The following is a 19,678-nucleotide window of genomic DNA, read 5'->3' as shown; positions in this document are numbered from 1 at the left end:
GTTTTAAGATCAAAATTTACCTGCTTTTATTTCTTTTCCTTTTAACACTTTATAAAATCAAGTAAATGGCACAACCAAAAGCACAGGCCCTGGATCCACTTGCAAAAAAGGATGATCGTGTATTTGGATCAGGTTCAGCAACTTCTGTTGCTGCAATTCATCTTCGCAGAGAACTTGTCGAACTTAACAAGCATCCAATCGAAGGTATTAGCTGATGCATTTTTTCTAGAATATTTCTTGATAATAATCATGTTGATATCTTTTATTTTTCTTGCCTTTTAGGTATATCTGTTGGACTTGTAGATGATTCAAATATTTTCAGATGGGCTGTGTGCATTACGGGCCCACCTGAAACTCCGTACGCAGAAGGACTGTTTCAAGCAGTACTTGAATTTTCTGATGAATATCCAAATTATCCACCGAGAATGAAATTCACATCGGAAATGTGGCATCCAAATAGTTTGTATTTTAAAAAAAGTATATTGTTTTATTCTTTTTCTTTTTCAAAGTTTATCCTGACGGACGTGTGTGCATTTCTATTCTTCACGCGCCGGGAGAGGATCAATGGGGATATGAGCAGTCTTCAGAAAGATGGCGCCCAATTAATTCAGTTGAATCAATCCTTATATGTGTTCAATCAATGCTTGGAGAGCCTAACGATCAAGTGTGTTTTTTTTTATTAGTTTTATGAATTTGATATATATTATATTAAATGTTTCATTATCTTATGTTCAGAGCCCCGCTAATGTTGATGCAGCAGTTTGTAATTATTATTTGTATTTTTTTCAAATAACCTGGCGTTTTGATTTATTTTTTTCTTTTGTTATAACAAGGTTATGTGGAGATCAAATACATCGGAGTTCAAAAAGAGAGTGGCACGCACTGTTAGAAAATCTCAAGAGGAGATCTAACTGTTCTTGTGTTCACAATTTTTCTAACTTCGATTCATACTTGTTTAAATAATAAAAAACGGGCTTATTGATTGCTTTGACGGATGTCGCATCTCTCTTTCTCTCCCTCAAGCAACACATTTGATAAATTAAGATAAATAAACTTTTTCGAATTGGCAAGTTTTTAATTGAACTCATTTTTGTTTTTTTTTTTAAGACAGAATACATCTCGATATGTAATTCATATCATTATTTTTTTATGGCGCTGAGCATGTTGATGAACGAATGAAGTGTAATTTAAAAAGTTGATAAAAATCAAAGGAAAAAGAAAAAGTGTATTGGAAGTCAGTTATATTCAGAAGTTCCACATGAGAGTTAGAAGAGAAGCAATTACCAAGCAAAGCGATGTGAATTGAATAGGCTTGTGATGTGAGCCTGCGCTTCTGAAGGGATATAAAATATCTTCAGGAAGCCGGAAAACGCTTGGTGGTCCAGGAACAACCTCTGAGATAGCTTGGCCTGCGAGTGTGTTGAAAGAGACGCTGCAATAGAAATGATGCATCGCACTGGCTGTTGCTGAACTCACTCCAACATAGCTCTTGCGCACGCCAAGTATTCGTGGCTGGGGATTGATAGAAAATCCAGCATTTTCCTTATTTAAAAAAAAATGAAAAAGTTTATTGAAAGAAAACAAATTTTTAAAAAATAATTTTTTAATGAAACAATTTGTTAATAGAATCACAAACTGTGAGAAATTGAAGCTCAATCCCAACGCAAACATCGCCGTTTGTTTTGCAGTCAGTGCTTCCTTCGATGATGGGCACCCAATCGTCGTCGTTGTCAACCGACGCAACGCCGAATGAGGACACAGCTGCGAACTCGCCATTTGCAGAGACGAACGAGAATGCGCTGTCAACATCAGCCACAGCCGGGTCTTCCACGCTGATTCTCATGTCGCAGCCAAAGCGGATGATGTGCTCTTCCGTCCCTGTCGATTGTGTCGCCGTCACTTTCATCGCCCCTTCGTCTGCTGAGTCGATCGCAAACGGAGCAGAGCTCGACGAGGAAGCGATGACTGGCCATCCTCCAAGATACCCAGGGGCGCCTGAAGCGGGAAATGGCTGCGGCCTTCCCGAAGGATCGACATACGGAGACCACAGCACTTCAATGGTGGTTTGGAGGGACTGGCTGTCTTTGTGGTGCCCGTAGAGAACATCAACTGAGTGGATGCTCCCGGGCATTTCGTATAAAAAGCTTTGTGAAATTTTGTTGTTGTTTGATACAGAGAGAAAATAAAGATTGTCCAGAAACATGAATGTTTGAAAGAAGCTAAAAACATACCGGATTTGCACTTTATCAAGAGCATTGGTCGCACTCCCTGAATCTGCGCGAACGCGAGCTGTGATGTTTGTAATGGGATCGGGCAGCCCTTTTTTCTTTGGTTCAATTGATGAAAAAAGTACGCAAAAAAAGAAAGAAGAAATTTTTAAACTTTTAAATTATTAAAGATTTTGGAAGATGAATCAAACAGTTGTGATTGAAGAAAGAAAAGTGCCTGTTATGTCTGTGATTGTAATTGGAGTTGTTGGTGATTGGCTGCAAATTAACGTTTGCTCTCGTCCAAAATCTTATAAAAGCATCACAAGAATCGCATAAGAAAAAAACGATAAGCCTTTCTCTATAATTTTAAAAATCAAACCAAGAATTCCTCTTCTTATTTGGCATGTTCCAAACGGAGATATTCCTACGAATTGTGCTTGCTCACTACTATCTCGAAGGGAATCTCCGAACTTTTCATGAGTTTTTTTAAATCATAAAGCACATTTTAAAATAATTCAAATCGAAAAAAAAAAAGAATCATGCTTTAATAATCGTGAAAATTGAATGAATATCAAACAATATAATGTTCGGTATTGTCTCCAATGTCATTTGCTATTTTTGTAAGATTAGTCGTTTTTATTGCTTTATCCAATTCAGTGTTGATCTATAACAGAGGATAAAAAAATATTGTAAAATATTCTTTCACACTTCGTCTGTACTTAGTTTTTCCTTTAAAACGATATCTTTATACTTGTATCCAAGAGATGGATCTGAAAATATTGTTAGCTTTATTTTTTTCTAAAAAAGAACAACAATACTATTGTTAAACTGAACGCAAAACTGAGTTTCCAGAACGCTTCCCCATTTGAAATCTGATGAGGGAACATTAATTTTTCTCACAAAGTCTGTTTCATTGCACAGAATTGTTTTTCTAGAAATAAATTCAAAGCAAATATGAAATGAAAACATATAGTTGGTTGTTCATAAAAATTTAAAAAAAACTCAAACTTAGCGTTGGGATGATTAGGAAATACAAAAGGAAATGATGGCAAATAATCTGAACAATACGGATCACATCCACACAGAATGTCACATTTTTCAGGAGTTAAATCACAAGTACAATTTCCAATCTCTAGAAATTTTAAAAAATAGATTAAAAATAACATCATAAAGACAGCAATATCAATACATACGGTTATCATTTGTGTCAATTGTTGGAGAGTACATGAGAGCCTAAGAAGAAGCATATAAATGAAAGAAAAAAAGACTTTCAAATTGTGCAAATTTTACAAACCTCCCGAAAAATATATATTAAATAAAAAAGCATAAGCTAAATATTATGCTCTTTAACACAATATTTTTAGTTGAAAAAGAAAAAAATCAAAATTAAAATTCTTGTAATTAACTAATGGGAATGAATTATCAAATTCATATCTTTATTCGTTATTGAAATTCAACATATGATTCCGCAGAATATTATAAAATAGAAATAAGTCAGAATAAACAAACGGAAAAAGAGTATCTTTTGAATCTTCATCTTTATCATTTCATTTTTTTGTTGTTCAAAGTTTCAAAAAAATATAAATATATATGATATCGATTAGTGTAATATCATTCATTTGAGTTCATTGTTCACATATAAGTTCAAAATTTGGTTAAAATTGTGAATGTCATTTTTTCAAAAAAACAAAATTCTTTATTGCATTTTTTTTTTATATCCATCATTTATTATTCAAATTTGGCAAACTCATTATTCAACGTTCTGAAACTTATTATTTGAAATCAATAAACTTATCATTCGAAATTTGAAAACTTCTTATTCAATTTATAATTAATTGAATATTTTTTGAAAAAAAAATTATTTGTGAAAAGTTGGTTTTTGGCTGAGCATATAAAAGTGACAAATTTTTGATATTTTGTAATTATTCGTGAAAAGGACGAGAAATACATCCCGGATTTTTATTATTTGTCAATAAACATGAAATTTTCTGATTCTTCAGAAAAAATCATTATCATGGAAAACTTATAATTTTTTAATGAATTCACTTGACAGCGTTAATTATGCACATTTCAATTAAGAATAGTCATTGATCTTAAAATTTATTCTGAACAACACTAATAAGCCTATCAAAAAATTCCAAAAGTGCATACATAAATTCATTCAGAGTGAAAAATATATGTATTCAGTTTAGGAAACTGATTAAATACTTATTTCCAGATTGAATTATGCACGATTTAACAAGGTGAGGAAAATTCATAAGAAAATAATAGGATTTCAAGGATGAAAATGTTCTTCTTTTTCAGAAAACATTCATCATGTTTGTTTTCAAATCACAAAAACGAATCTTCATTTTATGAACATATGAGTGATTCTTTTTGAAAAGTGGCAAAAGTTTAATTTTCAAATAAATCAATAATTTCATATTTTTATGAAAATTTTGTCCGTGAACACCAAACTTCACAAATATGGAATCAATATCTTGATAATGCTATTTCAAACATTCTTAAGAAGATTCGTGAGGAGAAACAGAAATTAAAGCAAAATATGAAAATTTTGATTTATCTGAAAATTAAACATTTGGAACTTTTCAAAAAGAATCACCCATATGGCCTATTTTTTTTTTTTTTTGAAAACTTCCTTTTGTTAAGATTTTCGAATAATAAAAAAAAATTCTTATCATCATTAATTATCTGTTCCCTCAAATACAACTTGACAAAAATGGAAGCAATCCCTTAACAATGTTAATATTACCATTTCAGTGAAGATAAGTGAGTGGGAACAGAAAATTTATGAAAATATAATATTTTTGTTTTATTTGAAAAGGAATCAAATTGAAATTTTCACAAAACAAATTAGCTATTTTTTTGAAAAACATTTTTCTGATGACAAAAACCTTTTTTTTAATCAACACACAGGAAAATTTTCTTAAATCAAAAAGATTCACACTTGTTAATTCAATAAGTTATTGTATTTTAAAATGCAGTATTTGTTTTTTCACTCCGAAGCTAATATTTTTCCATTTTTCAGTTTTATTGCAAAACACTGTCGCCTTTTTCAAATAATTCAAAAAACAAATCACATTCATTTAAAATTTCCGAATCGATTGTGCGCAAATTGCACACATTCAATTGTAATAATAATTATTATTTTATGAAATTATAAAAAACAAAATTCATTTTTTTTCAACTTTTTCAATAATTATTTTGTTTTTTCTAAAAAAATATCATTTTGCAATCATCAATATTCGAATTCATTAAATATTGCAGTGATGTCCAAGCCGAGAATATGTAATTTTCAAATTTATATCATTATTTTTTCAATTATCCACAATTTGATTTAGACTTGACAGGTTTTTCGACATTTTGTTCTTAATAATGGTTATTTGATCAGACACATAGAATAAAAATTGGAACCCATAGAGTGTGAGAAAAGAAATAAAAATCGGTTATTTCAAAAGAAACGAAAAAAGTTCATTTTTGATTCCAATTTTTTCTTCAATCATTGCAAAGAATACAGTTTTTCATATCCATTATTTTCTAAACATTTATAATTACAGAATTCAAAAAAATCATTGTGCATGATATTTAAAGATCAAATAACTTTAAAACTTGAATATTTGTAAAAAAAATTAATATTAACATTTTCTCTTTAAATATACAGTTCAAATTGAATAAACACGAACCTGGTGGATGTGAAATACCCTATAATGATTTCAAATTTATTCCCATAACCAGGAAAATTGTTTAAATAGTTTATGTATGCAAAGTATTGGACATCAGCAATCAACTATTAATGAATATCAAAGACGATAAATATCCTTTTCCTAATGAAGCTCCTAGAGAGCGCATTGGAGAACAATTAATGAGAAACAATAAAGGTGTTTATAAATCACAAAACGCTTGAATTTTTCTTTAAATCTATTCATATTTTCACCAAATTATTAATATGAAATTAAACAGAGAAAAAAAGAAGCATTGTTTATTCGAGGAAACGCAAAAATTCAAAGGGTGGAAGAAGCTATTTCTCAATTTCTTGGAAGCGCCCTTTGTTCACTTCAAAAAAGGAAAAACCTTCAGTTTGCATATATTTGATGTCATTCATCTTTAAAGTATTCAATTAAACCAAATAGCCATACCGTTGCATGAATTATCTTCTGACTTCAAATCTGAAATCAAGAGTCATTCGGGATTATCTTTCTATTTCAACTGATGACAAGGTTTATATATCAAAATGTTAAAATTTATTCATTACTGGTTATTTTGATATTCAATTCTTTTTTATTGTTTGTAAAAGCTCATACCACTTCCAAGAACACCTTCAGTTAGTACCATTTTATGGAACTTTGTTTTATGGGAAGAACAAAATGCAAATGATTTAATGGACCATATAACAGAAACGATATTTGATCAATCGGAAATAAACGAGTTGTACGGAATAATCAAAAATTCATTACCTAACAGACGGAGGAACAGCATACCCGGTTCCACTACCGGTAGCACCACAAGCGGTGCTTTATGCTCTCAAAATTCAACATCTGCAAATATTACTTCAGCAAGCGTTGAAGTCAATCAGTTTGAGCTTAGAACATCTGGTCAATCCAACACAACAACTGCCCAAACTGGATTAGAGCATAATTTGCTTCATCCAGCATCCACTTTTGCGACAAGCAGCACCGCAAGTGCCTGTGCGCCTTCATCTACACAATCAACTTCTCCTTTCACAACCACACACACACCCACAACCATTTCAACCTCACCTATGCCTTCTCCTGCTTCTTCAACCTCTTCGCTATCATCTTCCTCCTCTTCCTCATTTTCTTCTACTTCCGGCGCATCGACTGCTGCAGCTACAAACTTTGTTTTTACCAATAATGCAACGCCATTGTCATCCTTTGACGAAGAAGAAGAAATTGAGAATCCAATTGAAGCGTCAGAAGCTGAGCCATATATTCACACTCCGTATTTCGAGTTTGCTGTGTGGATGAAGCGTTCGTTTGACAAGTTCCTTGTGCCACTGCTGACGATGGAGCCAGAAATTGAGCAAGCAAAGCAGATCTATCTGAAGCTCGCCCGAAACAGAGGACCTGGCCTTGTGTGGAAGGGGGACAAAACACATGTGGTGAGAAGTCGAGACAAGGAACCACCAATCAACATTCAGCAATTGTTGGATGCGAAGAAGAGGAAAGCAAACGCGAAGTTGCTCAGAGCATCTGGTTCTCGTTCAACTGCTTCTGGCTTTGCTTCAGTTACTCCGCCAGACTCAAGTATGTCTTATGGGCATATTCCTTCCTCTGAGTTGGCTGATGGCCGAACACAAACAGACTCAGGAACGTCGAAGAGGATGAGGCTGATTGAAATCTCACCTGAAGAAATGGCGACGAGAACAGGCATTCAACGCGGAGCTTCTGCTGCTTCACCTCAGGCAGCACAGAATGCACAAACAGGACAGCCAAAAGTTCAAATTCCGGTCAGGCTGCGCATTTTACCTGTTCGCCGTCCGACAGCTGCCACTGCAACTGCCGCTACCACTGCAATTGAGCCTGCGCCTGTACCTGCACAACTGGCAGCTTCTGCGCCTTCCACTCAAATTGAGTCTGCTTCTGTTCCGATGGCTGAGCAATCAATTGAAGTGCAACAGGACTCATCTGAGTCGAGCATGGCATCTATTTCTGAAGTTACTCACGCAGAAGTGACAAGCACAGAAGTCTCCAGCATAGACAACATAAGCAGAGAAATGGCCAGCATTGAAATGACTGTTGATGATGTTGATGATGTTGATGATGTTGTTGATGCATCCACAAATGAAATGGCTCCAGAAGAAGACAACAGAATGGATATCGAAGAAGAATCAATTTCTGACGAGTCATCTGATTCATCTTCGTCCTCGTCTTCTTCCTCTTCCTCTTTTACTTACAAAACTAACATGAACTTTCTTTTCCCTCCGACTGGTGTGGTACACGCAGCAGAAGAGTTGAACACAGTGATTTATCCCACGCAAATTCTATCTTCTGTTACAAACATTGGCGACATTCCAAAAGAGGCCAAGAACTTTTCTGACATCTACGGTGGTGAGCATTTGCTCCGGCTCGTTCTCAGAATACCTGAAATTCTGTGCGACTATAAAATGACAGAAAACAATAAGGAAATAAAAAGAATTTTGAAGTATTCACGTCATTTGACGAAGTGTGTATTTTTATTGTTTATAATTGATGTTTTTGATTGATGATCATAATAATTACATTTAATTTTTGTTAATATTTATATATATTTTTAAACGTTCATTATATTCTTCTATTTGTTTTTATGCGCTTCATCGTATTTTCTCATAATCAGGTTTCTTGAGGATTATCACATGTTCATATTTTGCAGCAGGGATATCATTTTCCCTCGCAGCAATGAACAAAGAAGTGCGAAAGCAGACGCAGATAGTGATGGCGAATTGAGCAGCTTGGCTGCTGAGTTGATGCGCTCGGAAGATTTAGCTTTTTCCGGTGAAGATGGATCAGTTTCTAAATAAGAGAACAGAATTTTGGGCATCTTCGAAATAACGAGATGCCACAAACGTGACTGAGTAAGACAAGCCTAACGTTTACTCAGAATGGCGAATGCCAAAAAATTGACATCAATTTTTTTTTTCAAATAAAAAATTGATTGAAATCCACTCTTTGAGACATCGTTCACTGAAAAGGGTTAGATTCTTTTCTTGCGTATTCCTTTTCAATTCGCCGAAGGAAATATCTTTAATCTTCCCACTTTTCTAATTTTTCACACCACCGAAGAGGACTTAACTCTTTTCTTGCGTGTCTGATATTTTCCGACAATGTAAATATTTTTTCTTTTTTAAAATTATCTATGGAGATTTTTTTTTTCTATAAAGATTTTAAACATTTCATCTAGATTATAACTAAATACATATGCAAATTAACACATTCTTACAAATGAAAACATAATTAAACTTATTTTTCAAAATCAATCAAAATAGCTTGGAAAAAAACCCTTTGCTGTATTTTCTCTTTGTCAGATTTTTCAATGATTACTAGCTGTCTAATAATCTTCAATTCAAAAATTCTCTTCTTTAATTATAATGTGGAGATTAGAACAAAAAATGGATTCTTAAAATAGAAACAAACTTGTATTAATGGTGAATTGATATCATAAATTCAAATAAAGTGAAGAATCTGTAAAAGAAATAAACATTATAAATCAAAATCAGTTGTGAGATGGCATTTTCCCCATCGCAGAAGCATCGAATACAATAGGATGAGGTGGAGAGCTCTTTTTGATAACTTCTCGAAGCACTTTCATATCCACTTTAGTTTCGGCAAGCTTCTTTTTCTGTCCAATTTTGGAGCCAAAGAATTCGTGTGCACTTTCTTCCATTTCTGCTTCGTGCTTCAAAAGAATGCTGCGCTGAATGCTTTGTATCTCCTAAATAAATAGAATAACCAATTATAATAATAACAATATAAAATTATTGGAAAAAATGTATAAATCAAAACAAAAAGCAAACAGAAGCGTGATTCTTGGCTATTCTTGCTCTTGCCTTCATGTCCTCAGCGTCAGGACTGACTGGGCGAGTGGCTTCCTGTCCGACAAGCTCAGCGTGGAGGGCATCCCACTGCTCAGCCTCACTGAACAGAGGGAACGAACGCATCAGGACAAGCAGCGACAGCTCAGCAGAAGTCAGCACGGAGCGCTGCTTAAGTGGAATGAGAGGGTCGGTGGGTGTGATGGGAGAGACGGAAGAAGAGGAAGTGGTGGTGGATGAGGTTGTTGACTGCGACAGTGCAGATGATGGAACTGGGCCAGTCGATGAAATGGGAGGGAGAGAGACATGGAGTGGAGAGGGATGAGAAATCACTACTTTTCCAGCAGCAGCTGAAGACGCTTTCTCTCTGTCTCCTTCGTCAGACGCTGGAAAGACGGATGTTGACAGAGGAGTCGATGAAGGAGTACTAGTTGCAGAGGACCCAGCAGCTGCAGATGGATGGGCAGCACCTGGGCGGCTGTTCAAATGGTCTGTGATGATAGCATCCAACTCGCCGAATATGCCAGATGCCTGAAGTGCGGAATAGATCTTCCTTCTCAGATCAAAGTGTGCCCAGTCTACAACCTCGCCATCTCTTCCTATGAGAGGAGGCAGATGCCACGAGAGGTGAGGCGGAAGTGGTATTTCTTCTGTGTCTGACGGCGCAGCAGGCGATGAGAGCGATGGAACACCCGATGGACTGCCAGATGCTGACATCTTTGCTGAGGCTGAGCTCATTCGCATTGAATCTCCTTGCTTTTTCGTGCGATTCTTCATTGTGGTCGGCCTTGGCCTTGTGGAATAACCATTTTTGTTGAATTTGCCATCTTGTGCTTCCGAGATTGTCTCTCCCATTCTTTCTCGCTCTTCTTTTTCTTCGTCTTCGCGAAGTGCATCAAACAACGAGTCATGCAGCGCCGAGCGTCTTCCCTGCAGAGGATGCTCAATGCTCGACAGAATGAACGGAGAAATGTGTGGCAATGGCACAACACCCACACGATCATTCACAGTCTTCTTTGACTTGGCTCCTGAAAATCCTCCGTTTTCGCTTGTTCCGCTTCCACTTCCTCCGCCCATTCCAATAGCTGTTGTTGTTGCAAGCATCGCTTTCCCTTCTTCTGTCTGAAGCGTCGTGTCACCTGTTGCCTTTGCAGCGTCCTTCGATGGAGCGATCATCAGCCGCTCTTCTTCTCTCCACCACAACGCCACAAGCAGCTGTACTCCTGTACGCCCTGTCTGTGAGGACACCCACTGATGGAATGCACGCTGCACAGCTGATCCCATCACGAGCACATCAGCCAGCAGCGACAGCACAGCACTCACAAGATGCACCACGACAGCACCACGATCAGCCAGCTTCATCAGAGAACTGGCACCTCCTTCTCCATCAACAGATGTGAGCGTGACGACATCACTGTTTATTCCTCCGCTGCCTCCGATTGTCACTGACATATGTTTCCCATCAGTTCTGTCTGTTGTAAACACCCCGCGTGAATGCACAGCCAACTGCTTTGAGTGTCGTTTCCCTTCCGATGGCTGCTCTTTCAGATGCTTCTTTTGCATCCCCATCAGCCCCGATGACACAGACCCCTTCTCTCTGTAAATTGTGCTCTTCAGCTCAGCCTGGCGCTTCCGTGCTCGCTCTTCCTTTGCCTGCTGAATTCGCTCTTCGCCAACTGTGCTGCTCATCGCCCCGCTCGTGTATTCACTTAATATGAGCGTGCCTTGCATCGTCTTCCACTTCTGTGCTGAAGTGCATGTGCTGTTGCCACCCCTGATTCTTTCTCTTTCAGATGCATTCATTCGTTTCTCTGTATCCATATAATGTTCTGTCTTGTTTGACCTTTCGTTGTCTCTTTCTTGGTACGGCAAGCAGATCTGAACATGTCTCCTTTTCTTGTTCTCTGCCATTGCATTCTGCTGCTCGTCATCCAAATTGCATTCGTCTTCTCTCATTTCCATGCTTCCTCTTCTCAAATAGCGCTCCCTTTCTTTGCAGTCACTTTCTGTATTGTCTTCATCCTCTTGCATTTCCTCTCTTTCTCCGACTTCCTCAATGGTGTTCATTCCAAAGTCTCTGCTTCTGTTCCTCCTTTCACTTCTTCTTTGTCGTTCTCCAGTTGACGACAGCTTCGCTTCTATGCGCCTGGCCCTGGGATCGGTGCTGAGCATGCCCCACTTGCGTGTAGTTGCCAGCTCCTTTGCGGCTGTCGAAGAAGCAAAAGACGGACGAGCCATTCCGTTTGCATCTGTCAGCCCTTCCTCCAACACATCGCCTTCTTTTGCTGCATCTGTCGCACCAAAGTTAAAGCTTCTCTCGCGAATGCCCGTTCCAGCGCTGCCATTCCTCAGACTCGCTCCTTTTGAGCTGCGCAGAGAACGCGACATGGTTCCGCTGCTGATAGCAGACCCAACGATTTGTTTGCCCTGCGCTCGCTGGAATGTTCCACCTCCCATCACACGGATGCTCTTTCGTGTGCTCGACATTTGCGTGTCTTCCTCATCGTCATACATCTTGTGCTTCTTTTGAGTCAGAGCAGAAGAACGCTTCATGGATCTGTCAACAACTTCGCATCCTTCTTCACTTTCTCCCTGCGCACTGCCTTCCTCTTCATCTTCTTCACTTTCCTCATCCTCATCCTCATCCTCGTCTTCCTCGTCTCCCATCATTGCCCTCATCTCAGCTTTAATTCTTTCCCTTTCCTTTTCTTTGGCCTTTTGCCGTTCTGCTTCTTTCTCGCTGATCATCTTTGATGCTTCACGTAGTGTGGCTCGAGTTGGAAGTGTTCCTGAAGGAACAGTGTAGAATCGCTTAACTGAACGTCCTCTTTGCTTTGAATACTCTCTTTCATTTGCACCTCTCTCTCTCGTTTGTGTTGAATAACCAGCATCCATCTTCTTCCCCAGCAAAGCCTCCACTTGCTTATCTTCGCTGAAACTGTCTTCGCTCATTTCATTAGAGTCATCATATCCGTCTTCTTCATCCGTCTCCTTTTCCTCTTCATCGCAATCATCCTCATTTGCATCGTCGTTGCTGCTCTCTTCCTCTTCGACAAGAACACCTTCCATTTTCATTTCTGGAATCGGAGGAATTCTCTCCAACATCGACAGCAGCAGAGCCACACCACTGTCTGAGTTCAGAAGGAAGCTTTCTGTTCCATTTGACAGCAGAATCTGACACAGCTGCTTCAACTCCTCCGCATCCATCAGCGACTGCAGAACGTTCGGAGTCAGCTTCATATTCTCCTTCGCACTGCCCACACCTCCTGCGCCCATCGCCCCGTTCATCGGATTGACCCCGTAGTATGGATTGATACCATCTCTCATCACAGACGACGAAGCTGAACTTCCATAATCTCCTGACTGAAGCTGCATTGCTGTTATTCCATCGCCTGTCATTACGTCCTTCAATCCCACGTCCCTCAGAAGCCCACTCCCGTCTGACGGGTTAAATGCCAGTAATCCCATTCCACCCTGATTCATTTCAGAAGGCGTGGATGATGTGGATGAAACGCCAGACATCGACTTTGATCCTGTTTTAATTGAAAGCGGCACGAATTGGGAGTAATACGCTGATTGGCTGAGCATGTTGGATGGAGTGGCTGAAGAAGCGTAGACATCTCCAGTGCCATTCACAACGAACTCATTCTGCTGTGCATTGTTGACATCTGATGGCTGAGAGTTGAGTGAATGTGAAGTGAATGCAGATGGAATGGTGGATGACAGGACATGCGGATAGACTGAGTCATACTGCACAATGCCATCTGCTGTGGGCTGTGTTGCTTCTGCTGTTGTAGTCTGCATTGTGGAGCCATCGTCTGCTGTTGATGTGGAAAATGAGCCAATCTGAGCTGTTCGGGGAATGTGCAGCTGAGGCACAAGATGCGATGCCACTGCCGACGACTGTCCAACCACTTTAAGCGACTGCTGCTGGTTTCCTGGCGTCTGAGGAAAGTGGCCACCAGAAATGATTGAGGACAGCGTGACTGTTGTGAATGCAGATGGTGAAATCGGGCGCGCTGACGAAGGCCCACTGAAAAACTGTGAGTTGATCATCGATTGTGGGCCAAAGAGATAGCCATATTGAGCATATGATTGGAAGCCAGATGCGAGTGTTGATGAGGAAGTAGCCAACGAACTCCCTCGCATCATCGGGCTGTGCTGCTGGTCAAATGAGCTGCCTCCGCTTTCTCCATCAGGATGGGCATAACCCGATTCAGCTGGGTAATTCATGCCTGCTGATAGCGGAGCAGAATTCTGTGACTGTCCTTGCTTTGCCAGCTGCTGAGCAGATGCAAGTGCCTGCTGAAGAGCTGCATAGTTTATGTGCTGGTTGTACTGCGCAGCCATTTTGGAGCACAACTGCACCAAAACAGAGTCCAGCGGGTTTTTCGAGTTTGCATCGGCAAACCGGTCGCCTTCCATCCATCTGGCTGTCTCGCGGCGGGAGCTGCTGACAGTCGAACAGGCAGAATACGATGGCGATGCCACAGTCGAAGAAGCAGTGGTGGAAGACACAGTTGAAGAGAACAGGAGTGACTGGTTGTGCTGTTGTGCACCCGCTGAGTTCATCATTGCATCGATGTCGATTCCGTTCGGGTGAATGTAGCTGCTTTTGGAGATTGTTGAGTTGCCTGCGAGAAACAGCATCTTGACGAAAGGGTTGTTTGTGGTGAGAGACCACAGGGCGTGCAGACAGGAGGACAGAAACATCAGATGCTGTGTTGAGTCAAGTGGAGTGACCTTTGACAGCTGCGAAGAAAGAGAAGTGACCAGCGAGGGATACTTCACAACAGTGTGGAGAGAGCTGATCGCGTGTCCAACAGTGACTGAAGGTGCCAGGCGTGCGGAGAGTTGGCAGCGGAAGGCATCGGCTATCTCCTTTTCGCGCTTCATCTTCTTTTCCTTCAAGTTCTTCTTTCGCATCTCCTCCTCTTCCTCTTCGTCTATCAGGCGCGCACCTCCCATTCCGTCCTTCCCTTTCATTTCGAACTCCAACTGCGTCTTCATCTCATCATCGTCTCCGTTGTCTCCCTTCTGCCTGTCTCTCTCCTTGTCTATCCAATGCAGCCTGCTCCCTCCAAATGTGAATGCCTTCGATGACACTGTCGCCACATTCGTGCGTGCTGAATAGCGTGATGCCCTGTCATCGATGTTGTCTCTGCTGCGATTCCCTGCCCCGCCTCCAACAAACGCTGTGCTCATCAGCCCATCCACACCTCCTCCGTCTGCTGCTGTTGGCGCTGCGATGTGGGGACGTGGAGAGACAGCTGTGTTCTCCGCAGGCATTTGCACACCTCCTGCTCCCATTTCCTGTGCTGTTTTGTTGCCTCTCCTGTCGTTCACACTCAGATCGTCATCCATCCCCATATACGCGTTGTTGCTCATCTTCATTCCGTGCAGTGCTGCTGTTGACACCTGATCCATCTGCGTCCCCAGAATCGACATGCCCGTTGCTACCGTCTTTGCATCCTCTTCTTCTCTGCTCGAATCCTCCGGCGTCCCAATTCCTCTTCCGCTTTGTGCCCACAGCGGTGTCTGTGTGCCAGCTGTGTCACCACTCAGCAGATTCGCTGTTGTGGAGATGCCTGGCGCATACATCCCAGACAGATCAGAGCCGTAGCGGTTGTCCATCCCCATCATCGACATCGGGTCTGAGCTGTACGAATGAGGCTGCATCTGCCGCGGAGATGCGATTTGTGGATAGCCAATTGGAGGGTTGTTGGCTGGTGCCTCGTTCAGAGGATTGAATAAAACAAATGCGGATGAATGCACAAGAGACACAAGAGAGATCAGATGAAGGATCATTCCTTGTGAATGCTCAGAAATCTTTGGTGAAGAAATGGATCTTATCGGAGAAGAAGTGGGAGAAGCAAGGGAATAAGCAGAGGAAGCCAATGAAGAAGACGATGATGGTCTTATTGAAGATGTTGAGGCGAGTGGGGTTTCAGCACTTGATGAGATTGATGGCAGGAGCTTTGAACGAGAAGGCGAAGGGGTACGCTTCTGTGGCGTTGTTTGGGTAGATGAAGGATATTGCGAAGGAGATGGGCGAGTTCTGCCTAAATATGAAGAAGAAGAAGAAGAAGGGGTGCTTGGGAGCAAAGCAGGACAAACGACAGAAACAAGCTTGTCGTACAGTTCAGAGCAGCGGACGGCTTCTCTGAAGACGTCGCTCCGCTCGCAGCCATACAACAGCACAGACATAAACCTCTCAAAGCGTGAGGGATAAGAGTGGATGCTCTTCAGACAGTAGCCGAGCAGAAGGCACACGCCACTCACCATCTGTGCTGGGGCACACTCGACAGGTGAAGTGGAAGGCGATTCAGCGATAGACGATGAAGTTGATGCGATATCAGCTGGCATGCTGGAAGCAGGAGGAGGTGCTCTTTCCAAAGGCTGTGGAAGAACAGAAGTTGAATATTGTTGTGATTGAGTGTTGGAAGATGATGATGCGCTGGACGATCCAGTCGATGCATTCAGGACATCTGTGTGCCTCTGGAGTGGCTTGGCAAACAAGGAAGGGCAGAAGCCAGCGAGTGTGAAGAGGAGAGTGAGTGCTGCCTCGCGAAGCACTTCGACCTGCTCTTCAGAGTAGAACACGGTGAATGACGAAGATGGCTTGAGAGCTGCTTTTGAGCGGCTGGGTGTGGCGAGAGAAGGAAGCTGAGAACGCGATGGAGAAGCAGGGCGAGTGGGCGAGTTGGGTCTGGCAGGAGACTGGGAAGAGTGGGAAGCAGAGGCGCGTGTGCGAGAAAGGGCAGACGGAGAATTAGACCTTCTCTGCGATGTCTGTGCAGGCTGATAAGGAGTGGATTCCGTGGGTCCGCTGAACGGAGGGAGCAGCGGAGTGGGCGGAGTATTGTCTTTCTCTTCGCTGCTTGAACTGGCATTACCATTTGATTGAGCGTTCTGCTCTTCCTCTGCCTCGTTTCCTTCCTCCTCTTCAGAAAGGAGTGGATCGAATAGCTCCCACAAAGACTCGCCCAGTGAAGAGTGTTCAATGATGGACTCAGAACATTCACACTGGCAGAGCTCATTCAGCAAAAGAAGAGAGGCAAGCACAGCATCGTAGTCAGCATCAGAGGACAGCTGACGCGGATTGGGGATGGTCTGATTCAGAGGCATGCCAAATGCGAGTGAAAAGAAAGGGCTGCTCTTCGGACGAGTGGGCGTGGGCAGAAGAGAAATGTATGCTGTCAGATTGTCCATCGCTGAAGATGCACGGCGCACAGTTGAGCCAGCTGCCTTTGTGGACAAAAGAGAAGTGCTGTTCAGCTTGGCATTCCGCTGAGAAGGAGACGAAGGCCGTTGTGATGCCCTGGATAGCGTGCCAGCAGTTGCTAAGGAGCTGGAAGAGAAACTGGCTTGAATGGTTGATGCAGCACCAGTTGGTGTGTATGGACTGATTGATTGTGAAGCAGTCTCGCTGAGCGAAGGAAGCTTCGCACTCGTAGAATTGAATGTGCATTGCCCTTGTGTCTGCCGCTGCAGCAGAATAAGTCTCTCTTTTTCCTTCTGCTCTGCCTTCTTCCGCGCCTCTTCTCTGCCAAAGTAGACGACTCCTTCGAGAAACATGATCAGTTCTGAGAGCAAACCGACATGCCGCTTTCCATTTCGGTTCCAGCTGGCGAGTGCATCGCGTGCAGGAGACGGAGAAGCACCAAACACAACGCTTTCGTCGAGGGAAGGGCGAAACTGCTCTCTCAAAGACTCAATCTGAGCATCACTCAGCGGCTGGGCAGCGCTGCTGGCTTCGGAGGCAGAGGAAGAGGAAGAGGCAGATGCGCCGTTTGAAGGTTGATTGGCTGCTGTGAAGGAAAGAAGAGCAGCGCTGATTTGAGCAAGTGCAGACGACGAGCTGTTTGAAGAGGCAGAAGACGCCTTTTCGCTGGGAGTGGATGTGAAGTTGAAGAAAGGTGTTGAATTCGCAGGAGAAGTAGATGAGGCAGACATTGGTGTGGTGGATGAGCAATAAGCAGGAGAAGTGGAAGAAGAAGAAGAAGAAGATGATGATGATGAGGAAGATGAAGAGTACGAAGCAGAAAAGACAGCCAAAACAGTTGCTTTGAACAGCTCCCGCGACTCAGCCACGAAGAAGTGGGCGAAGTGGCGGAGGCGAAGGACAATGGCAGCGAAAGACAGGAGAGTGTTGCGTGTCTCCTTTTGAGGCGCAGTGATGGCTGTCTCAAACTGGCCAGCGATCATCGAAGAGAGCAGACGGCAGATGAGAGCATAGCGGATGCCGTTGAAGGTGAAGCTGCGATTCAGAATCTTCTCTGTTTTGATGATGGGGCCACGGGGACGTGTGGGTGATGTGGAGGAGGAGGAGGAAGGAGAAATTGAAGGAGAGGAAGAAGACGAAGAAGACGAAGAAGATGTGTTTGGATTGGAAGATGAGGCAGATGGTGAAGCTCCAAACATCAGAAACGATGCAGAAGAACCCTGGTGATACAAAGCAGGATTCGAGCGATTTGATGGATCAGCTGCTGATGTGCTGTATCTGCCATCTCCATCTCTCTTTCTCTTTTTATTTGCTTTCTTTGCTTGTTGCGATTGGTCACTGCCTCTCAGATCACAATCACACTCACAAAAGCTTGCAAGGTCAAAGGGGTCTGCACATTCGTCTTCCTCTTCACTTGCCCAAACTCCAACTCCACTTGAAGCCATTTCAACACAAGTCTCAAGCACGTTTCCAGTCAGAATTAGGATGCGTCCAATGACTGATGCATCGTTGTGCTTCAATGACACAACACACAGCAGATCCTCCACAAACAACGGAGACGACGCTAGCTGAGCACAAATGTACTTATTTTGTGAGAGCTCTTCCAGCACAAGAACAGCTTCAACTGGCAATGTTTCGATTGGAAAAGGAAGAGTGCACTTTTCTTTTTGAATGAGAGATGATTTCTTCTTTGATGTCTTTGAGGCTGAAGTGTTTGTCGATGCTTGCAGAGGTGATGGCTGCCCTTCAACTGTCTCTGCCTCCTTTTCTTTTGTCATTTTGCACCACTGCAGCTCAGAACACATAAAATATTCATGAATTTCTTGGACAAGTTCTCTTGTTATATCTCCTTCAATGATAAGGCGTCTGCAAAAGACACCAGATAATCCTCTAACAATAATATCATCTGGGCTCTCCGCACCAGCCACCAATCCGCCAAGCGCAGCTGTTGTAGCCAACGGAATAGCAGGTGTTGCCTGAGTTGCAGATAATTGAGAATGACCATTGTTTGTTGACTCATTTAATTGCTTTTTGTGAAGAACAAAGGGAGAAGGTGAAACAGGTGTTGGTTCAGAAAGCTGTGCTTGGTCAACGATGGAGCGCAAAACTTGATAAGAAGATTTGTTGAAATCCTTTTCATTCCTTAAATCAAAAATAAACAACAATAAATTCAATCCTTCTTGAAAATATGTTGTTTCATCATCCATGCGAAATGAAAGCCATGGTTTTGCTGCATGAATAATAAGTTTATTGTAAGCTTCTGCACAAATGTCTTTTTGTGATATTTCTTGATCGTCATCTTCCAGAGATGTGTAATAGTTTAACAAAATCTGAAGAAAACTAAGTAATTCTGCTGCTTCGTTCAAATACTGTAAATTTCATTAATTTTTATTTTCAATTCAAGTATTATACGATTTACGAGTCATCCATCACACATTTAATTTGAATATGAATTTATGCATGAAAGGAAGATAAAAAGAAGAAAAATGAATCAAACATATCCGTCCTGATAAGTTTCAAGCAGTCTTTGAGCAAATGAAGTGAAGTGCTTATCTATGTTAGTAAGCACAACATGTTCAATCTCTGCTAAAGCATCCTCAATCGTAAACCGTTCAAACGGTTTTTTTGAGTTCATAATAATCAAAATATTGGGTTCAAATGTGAAAACACTCAAATCTTTAATTAATTACTCACTACGTTATAATTCACCTGTAA

General features: G+C 41.4%; 4 protein-coding genes across 4 annotated transcripts; 2 read left to right on the top strand and 2 right to left on the bottom strand.

Annotated features, from left to right (window-relative positions):
• Positions 1-65: 65 nt before the first annotated feature.
• MONOS_7052 (putative Ubiquitin-conjugating enzyme 7 (Ubc7)) lies at positions 66-1,130 on the top strand (the record flags this gene model as incomplete). Its single annotated transcript, XM_067877347.1, has 5 exons — positions 66-204; positions 283-459; positions 510-664; positions 736-759; positions 834-1,130. The coding sequence occupies 5 exons, from the start codon at positions 66-68 to the stop codon at positions 909-911; spliced, it is 573 nt and encodes a 190-aa protein (XP_067734108.1). The 3' UTR covers positions 912-1,130.
• A 12-nt stretch (positions 1,131-1,142) lies between these two features.
• On the bottom strand, positions 1,143-3,537 carry MONOS_7053 (putative Protein of unknown function (DUF1619); the record flags this gene model as incomplete). The annotated part of the gene is made up of 11 exons (XM_067877348.1): positions 1,143-1,542; positions 1,637-2,144; positions 2,232-2,326; positions 2,420-2,517; positions 2,590-2,680; positions 2,788-2,874; positions 2,919-2,980; positions 3,029-3,141; positions 3,219-3,342; positions 3,404-3,443; positions 3,505-3,537. 11 exons carry the CDS (start codon positions 3,535-3,537, stop codon positions 1,246-1,248), a joined length of 1,548 nt encoding a protein of 515 aa, XP_067734107.1. The 3' UTR covers positions 1,143-1,245.
• Positions 3,538-5,939: 2,402 nt separating this feature from the next.
• Positions 5,940-9,137, top strand: MONOS_7054 (uncharacterized protein). Its single transcript, XM_067877349.1, has 5 exons — positions 5,940-6,088; positions 6,171-6,286; positions 6,341-6,427; positions 6,505-8,393; positions 8,544-9,137. The coding sequence occupies exons 1-5, from the start codon at positions 6,004-6,006 to the stop codon at positions 8,725-8,727; spliced, it is 2,361 nt and encodes a 786-aa protein (XP_067734106.1). The 5' UTR covers positions 5,940-6,003; the 3' UTR covers positions 8,728-9,137.
• A 79-nt stretch (positions 9,138-9,216) lies between these two features.
• MONOS_7055 (uncharacterized protein) lies at positions 9,217-19,598 on the bottom strand (the record flags this gene model as incomplete). The annotated part of the gene is made up of 3 exons (XM_067877350.1): positions 9,217-9,638; positions 9,721-19,332; positions 19,461-19,598. 3 exons carry the CDS (start codon positions 19,596-19,598, stop codon positions 9,420-9,422), a joined length of 9,969 nt encoding a protein of 3,322 aa, XP_067734105.1. The 3' UTR covers positions 9,217-9,419.
• Positions 19,599-19,678: the final 80 nt, after the last annotated feature.

Source organism: Monocercomonoides exilis (genome assembly GCF_001643675.1).
Source record: "Monocercomonoides exilis strain PA203 chromosome Unknown scaffold5-2102611, whole genome shotgun sequence".
NCBI lineage: Eukaryota > Preaxostyla > Oxymonadida > Polymastigidae > Monocercomonoides > Monocercomonoides exilis.
The sequence above is the reverse complement of the archived record's forward strand: the minus strand, read 5'-3'. Positions and strand labels throughout refer to the sequence as shown.

Bases quoted from the DNA above. Each gene is read 5' to 3' on its own strand.
- MONOS_7054 (XM_067877349.1), top strand. From the start codon at position 6,004: ATGAATATCAAAGACGATAAATATCCTTTTCCTAATGAAGCTCCTAGA. The intron at 6,089-6,170 runs GTGTTTATAAAT...GAAATTAAACAG, and splicing joins ATTAATGAGAAACAATAAAG to AGAAAAAAAGAAGCATTGTT. The intron at 6,428-6,504 runs GTTTATATATCA...TGTTTGTAAAAG, and splicing joins CTATTTCAACTGATGACAAG to CTCATACCACTTCCAAGAAC.